The 10,606-nt window shown below is 36.4% G+C and overlaps 1 protein-coding gene across 2 annotated transcripts in view; it reads right to left on the reverse strand.

The window, feature by feature from the left end:
• LOC107666215 (TBC1 domain family member 22B) overlaps positions 1-10,606 on the reverse strand; it is a 154,923-nt gene that overhangs the window by 91,371 nt on the left and 52,946 nt on the right. For both annotated transcript variants that reach the window (XM_016457430.1, XM_016457429.1), the window contains exons 7-9: positions 6,477-6,539; positions 6,082-6,147; positions 1,287-1,401 (exon numbers count right to left, since the gene is read on the reverse strand). In XM_016457430.1, the coding sequence (XP_016312916.1) occupies positions 1,287-1,401; positions 6,082-6,147; positions 6,477-6,539 (244 nt within the window). The remainder of the gene's footprint in view (positions 1-1,286; positions 1,402-6,081; positions 6,148-6,476; positions 6,540-10,606) is intronic.

The following is a 10,606-nucleotide window of genomic DNA, read 5'->3' on the forward strand; positions in this document are numbered from 1 at the left end:
TTGTGGAAGTGTACATAAGACTGTAAGCGTAAATTAAATTTGCATGCGCAAGAGAAGCTTTGTAACGGTGTAAATCGCGTTTCAAGCGCAAGAAAAAATTATTTGCAGCATTTTACTGTTATTCGTAAGTGTAATTCATGTATTGTGAAACTGCAGCTTCATGCTAACGCAAAATAAATATGATCTGCATGCTTCTGACTTCCATTTTTCCGCCCTTACACTTTTGGCACGTTTTTTTCACCAAAAGACGGTCAAAAACACTGCAAGCCTGTGAACAGTGATTTGCAAGCGAAAACAACAGTTTAAAGAACTGCAAAACGGATTGACTGCATAGCACCAATCTGTATGTGTAAAAAAACGAACTGTTGCAAATGTGCCAATTCGAATCCGAATTTAAGACATTTTAAGACTTTTTAAGGCCTTATATTAGGAAAACGTTATTTAAGACCTTTTAAGACTTTTTAAGGACCCACGGACACCCTGCATTGAGAGCGATTTGGTGTGACAAAGCACCCAGAAGTCACTCATTCTCAGGGGAGTGTAATTTGCGGCGACATGAGCAACTGCAACGGTTGGCAATGCTACAAAGTTGGGCAGAAATGTATGCTAATGAGCATTGATGCGACATAACCATTCTCTTTCAGGTCAACCACTGTCACACAAAGCATTTGTGTATTTGTGTAGAGTATATTTCAGGCCTGAAGGACAAATTGGACGGAACTTGTAAAAACAAAGTGGAGGCTTTGATTCTTCAGGATTAGACAACGACCAAAGGTCAAACTACCCAGGAAAATGTATCCCCATGGATGCCAACAACTGCAGAGCCTGGGGAAAAGACCCCATCCTCCATCCATTGAGTGCATCAATTGAGCCACCCTTGTTCATTGCATGGTTCAGGTTATTACTGTCTCATAAGTCCATTGGAAGGGTCCCTCTGGGCCCTTCAAAATCATTAGTCTGGACATCCCGTTAAGTCTACTGGAAATCAAGCACTTAAAGGTGTAAAGGTCAAGAAAATGAAAGACATTGGGAACAATCACAACGATTGAATCTCACAAAGAAAAGGAAGATCCTTGGAAAGGTTTAAAGGGGCAAGTTATGACAAATTTTATGAAATTGTGATTGAGAAATTATATTAAAATTCATGCCACTGGGCATAAAACTCCCACGCTGGCTTAACACCAAAAGTGAAGAACAGAAAACTAGTGAGTTTACACAGCTGTGCTGTTTTTGGATTCATAACTCATAACTCTCAATCTCATATTGTAAAAGGTTTATTGACTTACCGATATACTCGAAAACATAAACAACGAAGAAGGGTGTGACAAGGTCATTGATGCCTTGAACGTAACCACTGGCTGGATGTCGTATCGCCCAGATGAACAGAATACGCTCAAAGATCTAGTAAAAAGCAGCAGAAGAAGAAGATATCAGAATATATATATATTCAGCATTTGTAAGTAGCATATATTGATATACTGATTCATGCAATACAACAGGAAAACTGTTAGTAGTAGAATTTGAGCGTACAAGGTCACTCAAACGGTTTTAATTAGAGACACAGTGGGATCAGCCACCCCCAGCCAGCAATCAATTAAGAAAATCAATTAAGCCTTCTCAGCTTTTTAATCATTAACATCATGACATTCAATAGCACAGACAGCAAGGTGAGAAATTACAAGTAGCTGTGTGCATATTTATTATTAGATGGGGTTCTCTCTTTATTTGTGGTTTGCCAAGTTGGATGTGTTTCTGGATTTATATAATTGTGGGTTCTGGCACAACATTGCAATTGAACAATCAGATTTTAGGGTTAGGATTAAGGCTACGTACGTTTACACGACAACAGTGTAGTCAAAAACGGAAAAGTTTTTTCCCTCGTTTCAAAATGATTCGTGTTTACACATATCCGCGAAAACGGACCAAAACGCTGCATTACGTATGCTAGGCCAGTAGTTGGCGCTGTCAACTTGTTAGTAAACAGTACCTGTAGGGAAGTGACGATTATATGATGTATATGATGCGTCTGCGATGTTGGTTGTAATATTGGTGAAGTAAATCCACACTTCGCTGAAGAAGCGTTAGCAAACTCTTGAGCAGCAACAACAGTACCATGTACCCCGCCATTGTTGTGTATGTTTGTTCGCGCTTGCTTTTAAAATCAACACGTACTGCGCATGTCTACATACCGAACACGTACTACGCATACGCATGACGTCACCGTTTTCAAAGATTCCCGTATTGGGTGTTTACACGGAAACGACAACGGTGCCGTTTTCAAAAACTTCCACTTTGAAACCCGTTTTCAAAAATATGCGTTTTCAGTCCCCAAAACGCCGTTGTCGTGTAAACAAATAGTCAAAACGCATAAAAAGTTTCCTGGTTTTGGCTGAAAACATTGTCGTGTAAACGGCCCCTAAGTTAGGGCTAGGGTTGGATGTGTCAAAAACATCAATCAATATCAATCGATCATTTCTAATTTTAGGGGTAAGTTTAAGTAACACTCAATATGGCCGAGCTATCAAACGAAGCCCCACCTTCTAAGCAAAAGAGCCAATCCCTAATCGGTAAAGTCAGCACGTCACTGCAGCTGCCGTTAGAAGCCCCGGTTGCTATAGAAACAGTCAGCGTTCTGCGACATGCGCCTAGGGCCCTGTTTACACTAGTGTGTTTTCGTTTTAAAATGCATTACTTTTGCTATGGTTACGCCTGTCGTTTACACTACTCCAGCGTTTTCGACCCTCGAAAACAGAGACTTTTGAAAATGATGCAGTCCCCGTTTTAGTTCAAAACTCCGGGGTTGTGTTTCAGTGTAAACGGAGCAAAACGGAGACTTTTGAAAACGGTGGCTGCCCACATTCGCTCTGCGTATCCTTGACGACCGTGTAAACAATAACATCATGGTCATTGTTGTACCCATAGATGTGTATAGGTAGATTCCCCATTTGACCGCTCCAAGCACATAGATGCATCCGCCATCTAAATAATAGGGTATCTACCTATACATACCTATGGTTGTACCTGCATGAATGGTCATGTGACATGCGTTTTTGGTTGTGTAGTGTAGACGGAGATCGTTTCTGAAACGCAGTGAAAACTCCAGTGTAGACATGGATCGTTTTCATTTTAAAATGCCATTTTAAAACGAAAACGCACTAGTGTAAACAGGGCCTAGGACTGTGCATGTGCACTGGCTAATCTAGCCTGAAAAATTAACTTTTTTTTGTTGTTGTATCATAACATTTATGATACAGTTGTTGTCAGATTTCATTGGTGATTTCAAATATGAAATTTAATCGTAAGCTTGGTGAACAGTTTTGGAGAATTTGATGTTTCATCATTCAAAGAGATAGGAGCTGCACTTGCATGCCTGAGAGGCATTTCAAAGATGGCCGCCGAGTAACATGACTTGCCTTAAAGGGACTTTGGTTTAGTTTAGACCTAGGGATAAGCTTAAGCCCAAGGAATATTTCAGTTTTGATGTGAAAGTAGGAGCTTCCCATGTGCATTTGAGGGCTTTAGAAATTAGGTTAGGCATTCAATAGTCTAATCAACAGTTTTAGGGTCAGTAGTTAGGGTAGATACTAAATAGATATGCTTAATTTAATCAATATTTTGCCATGTCATCCAAGTCAAATGTACTGTAACTTAAATGTCTTATTTATTTGATAAAAAAGTATATATTTTAGTTGATAAAGTACAACATTAAACCTCATATTCAAACGTTTTATCTATTATATATTTAGAAAGCATTATAAAATAACAAAAACATGTGAAAATCGTCCTTTGCTCCAGAAAGAACAATATTTTGTTATGGAAAGAGCACATAAACAACATGACATACACTAGCATTTTTTTTCCCTCAGATTTTCTTCAAAAACATTGTGCAGTCTTAATGTATGTGTTATTCTGTACTGTCATTTTTGTCAACATCATGTTTCAATTTAAATTGTTTTACTATTGTCACGATGCACATTCTGTCTTGTCTGTTGACAAATTAAAAAAAAAAAGTTCAACATCAGTAATTTGACTAAATTATGTGATCCAGGAACATGTCCTACTTGGCAAAATCAAATCCATTCTTTAAATCCATTTATGAATATATATGTAGTATTGTGTCTGAGTTTGGAGTAACTTCAGTTCTTTAACTACAGATGTTGTTTTTAAGTTGAATCTCTTGACAGTCAAAACCAAGAACTTTTGTGGGACTTTTGCGTTCCTTTCTTTGGAAACAACACCTTAATTTAAAGTGACGGTGACTTTTTGTTGTTGTTTTGTTTTGATTTTTTGTCTCACCTTGCTGTCAGCTCAATGGAAAGAAGCATGAAGTTTGACTTAAATCAAGAGGGAAAATGGAAGACTCTTTCTCTTCTCTTCTCTCTGCCTCATGCAACTGACATCTCCCGCGCTCCTTTCAGGGCGTAATGTATCTGTCATCCCCAAATAAACTCATCTCGCACGTTGAGCCCTAAACAATAAATGTGTACAAGGCAGCTCACGCTAGTTTTTTTCCGGATCCTGTCGATCAAATGGTGCGTCTTTCTCATCTGCGTTCTTTTCTATGATCAAAGCTCCATTTATCAAAGACTTTAGACTGGTAATGTGAGTTTCTCCACATAGCTGACATCTCCTGCCTCTTTTCTCCCTCGTACCCTCCCATCTCCTTGAGGTAGGCATGGCAAGATCTCGCTCTCCTCCAGAAGCCCATTACATAGCGGAAATTAGACACTAAACCAGGCAGCAGAAATCAATGAGCGAGCTGGAGTGTATTGAAGCGCCTGAAGCGAATACATTATCCATTTATTTGGTTAGGAGACATCCACAGTGGAGGCCTACTTTTACTTAACACTGCATGCTTTTTGATAGTCCTTTTAAATGCAGAGTAATTTTTTCAAAGGCAGCGAGGGAAAAGGAGGAGGAGGAATTTTGCTCAGGGCCACAATGCATCGACATACCATGTCCAGCAAGCCCATAACACTAAATTTAATGATATGAATATGCAAATCAAGGGTCTGGTTATGTACGCCAACAAAAACACTCAGCCAGCATCTCCAAAAAAATAAAAAATAAAAAAAGTAGACCTTAAGGCAGTCTGGAACGGATTTATTTTTTTTTGTTAGTGCATGCCCCAATGGCAGAGACGTCATTACAAGACATTTTTTGCATGCTCTCATGTGATATAAATGCAGCAATAGTATTTCAAAGCCAGCCGACTCAATGTGAATTAACTCAGTTTAATGGATTAGTGCTTAAAAAAAAAAGGTCATTATTTATTCATCTGATGTTATTTCAAAATTGCATGACGCATTTTCTTCCAAACAATACAGAAGAAAATATTTTAAAGAACTGCATTGGTTGCTTTTGTCCATGCAATCATAATAAATTGGAACTGACATTTTCTAAGATTCAAGAAGGATCTAAAGGGGTCTATATGATTGTGCCCAACATTCAAAGTGTTCTGAAGTCATACAATACATTCATATGAGGAACAGAGCGGACATTATTTTATTTTATTAGCATACATTTAAGGCAGTATGACAAATACAAAATGACGTTAATATAATATAATATAATATCTGTGTTTTATTTTTGCAGAATTATGAGAAATTGTCCTTTATTATCATGAAAATACATTTGACTTTTTTTGCATTTAATTTATGTGAAACAATATTTTACATTTATTAAAGTAGTTTACAATATAAATAATAATATTGGTTTAAAAATCCCCAACTTTTTTAGGTTAGACTAGATTTTGGTCTAGTCTTTCACACACATCAATGGTATGTATAGATTACTTTTATGACATTTCTATGGTGAAGTTGGATCCTTTATGAATCCTTAAAGCTTTAATCACCAGTCATTTTGAAAGCATGGAAAACACTGACCACCATAGTCAGAATTCCTCCTCTTGTGTTACATGGCGGAAATACAATCTTATGGGTTTGAAAAGACATAAGCATGTTCATTCTGAGATTAACTGTTTCTTTAAGGTGCTTTCTAGTGGCTGGGAAAGTCACTGGGTGTGAGTTTGTAAGGATGAACGAGTCAAGCGGAGTAAAATGGGTGGTGCAACCGTCTCACCTCTTGCACAGAAGCTTGTTGAAAGAGAGGTATAAGAGGATTAGTTCTCGGTATGTCAATGTGAATCTGCGGGGAAGAGACACAAAAAGAGGAGCACAAGCAGGTTAGGACAGAACGGACTAGCGAGAAAGCTCAGCGAGAAACAAGCCTGGCCGTTTGAGGCTGCGCCTGAGAAGAAACTCACTGAATTCTACTTCCTGTTCTGGTATTCTATTTCCTGTGTACCTTAACACACGCTTTCCGACAAAATATTTTGGGCTCGAGACTCAGCTAGCTGACCAGACAGAGAGTTTGACAGACAGACAGATAGATGGATGATGATCGAGTGACATGCTTTTGAGTGGCTGGTGGACAGTAGCATGTGACGTGATTTTGGGCGGTCCATCTGTCCTTACCTCAGTTACCTTGGGCTGCAGAACTAAACTTTCTGGACTCATCCGGGGAATATCTATGTGAATCTGATGGTTCAGAAAACACACACACACATACATATATATATACAAAATGTGGATGTCATGAACATGAAGAGTTATGGAACTGAGAGAAGACAAACACACACAAATACACATATACATTTTCACTACTAGGAGAAGCTTTAAAATCCACCATTCATGAACATTATTTATTCTGCAAGAGTGATTAATCATATGAAGCTCTTCATTTGTAATCAATTTTAATATAAAACTTAGGGCTGCAACAAACAATTATTTTGATAATCGATTAAACTAACGATTATTATATTGATTAATCAACTAATCGTCGATTATTTCACTGATTAACCAGTAGACTTTGATTACTCAGCTTTTGCAATTAGTTAAAATATTGAGTTATACATACTCTAATAAAGCAAACAAATAAAGCAAACCACTTCAGTTTCTGAAAATCATAATATGTAATTACAATTATTATACAATTAATTTATACACAAAATGACAGACAGAGAAACTCTCATTCACCATTTAATTAGCTATATGAAAAAAGTAACTGAATGGCACATCGTTCTGCCTAACATCTCCTTTTGTAAGTCATATGGATAAGAAACAAAATAAAGGTAAGTGATAAGACGTTTTATTTTTGGATAAGCTATTTTATTCACAACATGATCTCATTCCCACTGATAAAATTTTTTTATCATTAGCTAGGTCCACACTTGGAGAGTTGCTTTATAACAGAAAATCAAGTTGTAATTCTAACTAAAAGCGACACGGACTCTGGTTTTGCATGCTTAATACTGTAAAGCTGCTTGATTTAAGGCTATCTATTGCATAAAGTACTATATAAATAAGCGTGACGTGACAGGACTTTATTAGAATACCGAACTGCAGAGCTTGTGCAAACATCTACATCGTTGTAATCAGATGTGTTCTTAACTGCTGCTTTCTCACTGCTGTCAGTTTTTGTTGTGTTTATTTAATTATTGAGATGAAAGCGTGCAGCATCTATTTGCATATTCATCCAAACGCCGCTCAGCAGCTTGAGGTTTGGCTGTGTTTGTTCTAAAGCACTGTGTCTTCTTCTCTTGAATTGCATCCAGGAGCGCTGAATTACAGTCTTGCGCTACAGCGCCACACTCGTCAAATCGTATTATTTCAAGTTCTAACATTAGGTCATCTTAGATTAAATGACTACTCGACAAAATAAATATTAATATATATTAATATATAAATAAAAATAATATATATATATATTTTTTTTTTATTGTCGATGTTGGCGATAATGCTGACTAATCGTTTCATCACTAATAATGATATAATATTTTCACATTTAATTTTAGATTATATTAAAGGTGCAATATATACGATTTTTTTATTAAAATATCCAAAAACCACTAGAACAGTGTTATATATTTTTGCTGACTTGTGTACTTACATTATCCCAAATGTTGCGACAAATGTTTAAATCCAGAGAAATAAGCAATTTTATCTAGTGACACGGGTCTATAGTGTCATTGTGTCACCTGCCAATGACGTCATAACCCCTCGATTTCCGGTTTTGTAGAAAACATGGAAACACCAAAGACACTTTAATATGTTGTGCGTTTTATTAGACAGGTGACGACCGCACAGAGTAGCATTATAATAGAACTTTCAAACGTATCTAGTATGATAAAATAGCACTGCTTTACCCCACATACGCACTACCGGAAGGAGCGGAAGAGCTAAAGTGTGTCATAATAAAAGCTCCGCTGCTTTCGAGCCGTGTGTCACTCTCGTCTCATTAGCAATTGCTTGAGCAGCCTCGTTTCGTTGGCTTTCCGCCTCACTCTGCTTCATACTACGATGTTAATAAATCCCGTCGGATTGCGTCGGCTGTGGGGATGAAGACGACAACTCCCATGATTCCACACTCAGTCACGGCGTCATCAAACTATGCCTTTGTTTCTTTGTTTGTTTTGAATATGCACCCTCTAGTGGTGAAAACGTACATACTGTACCTTAAATTTTATATTTAAATCTTCCTAGAGTTTTATAAATATGTTATATTAGGTTATATATCAATGTATTTTTTTATATGATTGCGTTAGCTATTTTAATGAAAATGTAGCAATTTCCAACCTCCCAACAATGATTAGATTCTCGCATAAGATTCTCCGTGTTTTATTACTGTAAGAAATAACTGGATTTGTTTTAATCATAAATTTAAGGCATTAGAACAAACACTAAATATTGTGTATCATTTTACTTTCAATTAAATTCAATTAAATGAATTAGAAAATAATAACAACAATCACAGTAAACGTATATTAAAATGTTTTTCCAGTTTATGTCAAATTTAATTCTGTACTAAATGTACCGAATGAAGCTGTACTATCATGAAAACGTCTACATTTCTAAGAATGATTGTAAAATGCAAAATAACTTCTTATTTATTTTTAATAATAAAAATGTATTTATTTTTATTTATTCACAACCATTTTGGATTGAAACGTTCTTAACAGACTTTGTGAGAATCACGCATACATAGTTTGAAAGAGGTGAAACAAATGTGTGAATCTCACAACGCCAGTGATCAGTCTTAAATCAGGCAAACATTAATCAGATCAGAGTGACAGCAACAGCTTGATCTTCACATCCTCCTGCCAATACACTGGAGATTTAAACATTCCTTGTCCTCTTTTCCTCTTCTGCATCTAGATATTAAAGACTATCTGTTGATGGCATTTCTAAACACTATGAGCGCCTAACATAACAGTGTTTTGGCAAAGCTAACATACTGCTGCTGCCAAAACCTCAATCAGTACATAAAAACAACCAAAAACCCTGACTACATTACATTCAACCCCTGGCAAAACTGAACTGCTGGCTTCGAACTTAAAAAATCTTCTATTAACAGCAGAATTAGCTCTGTCTGTGCAGAGCTGTACGGGAAGTCAGGAAGTTAAAAGGAAATCACAGGAAGATCTGAATCATCTCAAGAGTATTTGGTTCAGCTAATTATTGCTGCCATCCTGCATAAGGTTCAGTTAGCGGTATTCTCTAACACAGTAGGAAGCCTTTTTCTACGACTAAGGCACAAAATATGGATAAAAACCCTAGAAAAGAAGTGTCATTTTGTCCCCTCCAACAAATAGTCAGCAAAAAGCAGCAGTTTTATTTTATAAAGAACTTTTTTATATACATTTTTTTATGAGATTTGCAATTTCAACCATGTTACCAGTTTGTATCATTGTCTGAATTATTATTATAAAAAAAAAATTAAAAAAAAAAATAAATTAAACAACAGCAACTAGCTATTTTGGACCAAAGTCTGCAAGTCTGTCTGTAGCCGGTTTTTATTTATTTATGTTTCTCCCATTTTTGAATGGCTGAACTTGACAAATGCAACCACAATGTATTAAGAAAAAAAAAATAAGAAAAATGGAAAAAGGTTGTATATTTGTCTGTTTACCAAAATATGCAAGCGTTACAAATTTAAGGAACATTACACCAATGCACAGAAATCATGCAAAAACAGGGCTGCATGCAAAATGTGGGACACAGCTAAAAATTACATTTAAACATTGTTTAAATTAAAGTATTCCTTCTTCAAACATATTGCTACTTCAATTGAAAAACAATTTAACATGTCAAAATTATGATGCTGCATGATTTTAATTTGTTGGACACACTCGAGAGGGTTGAGAGTTCTGCGGTGGGACAACATTTAAAGGGGGTGCAACTAGAGCTGCACAATTAATCATTAAAAGTTCGCGATCTTGATTCAGACAACCACACGATCTCATTTCTAAATGACAACGATTCTCCCGTGTCTATTAAACCTTTGACAAAGTCTTACCGGAGGATCCTTTCTAAATAAAAGTATTAATTTATATAACCCCCCCTCCCTCCTCAAAAAAAAAAAACTGACTCCAAGCTTTTCAATGGTAGAGTGTATAATGTTACAAAAGCTTTTTATTTCAGATGAATGCTGATCTTTCTATTATTCATCAAAGAATCCTGAAAAAATTTACTCGTGTTTTAAATATTGATAATAATTAGGGATGCACCGATACCACTTTTTCCAGTACTCGCCCGATACCGATACT

The sequence above is a fragment of the Sinocyclocheilus anshuiensis genome, unplaced genomic scaffold (genome assembly GCF_001515605.1).
Source record: "Sinocyclocheilus anshuiensis isolate Anshui unplaced genomic scaffold, SAMN03320099.WGS_v1.1 scaffold1016, whole genome shotgun sequence".
In the NCBI taxonomy this organism is placed as follows: domain Eukaryota; kingdom Metazoa; phylum Chordata; class Actinopteri; order Cypriniformes; family Cyprinidae; genus Sinocyclocheilus; species Sinocyclocheilus anshuiensis.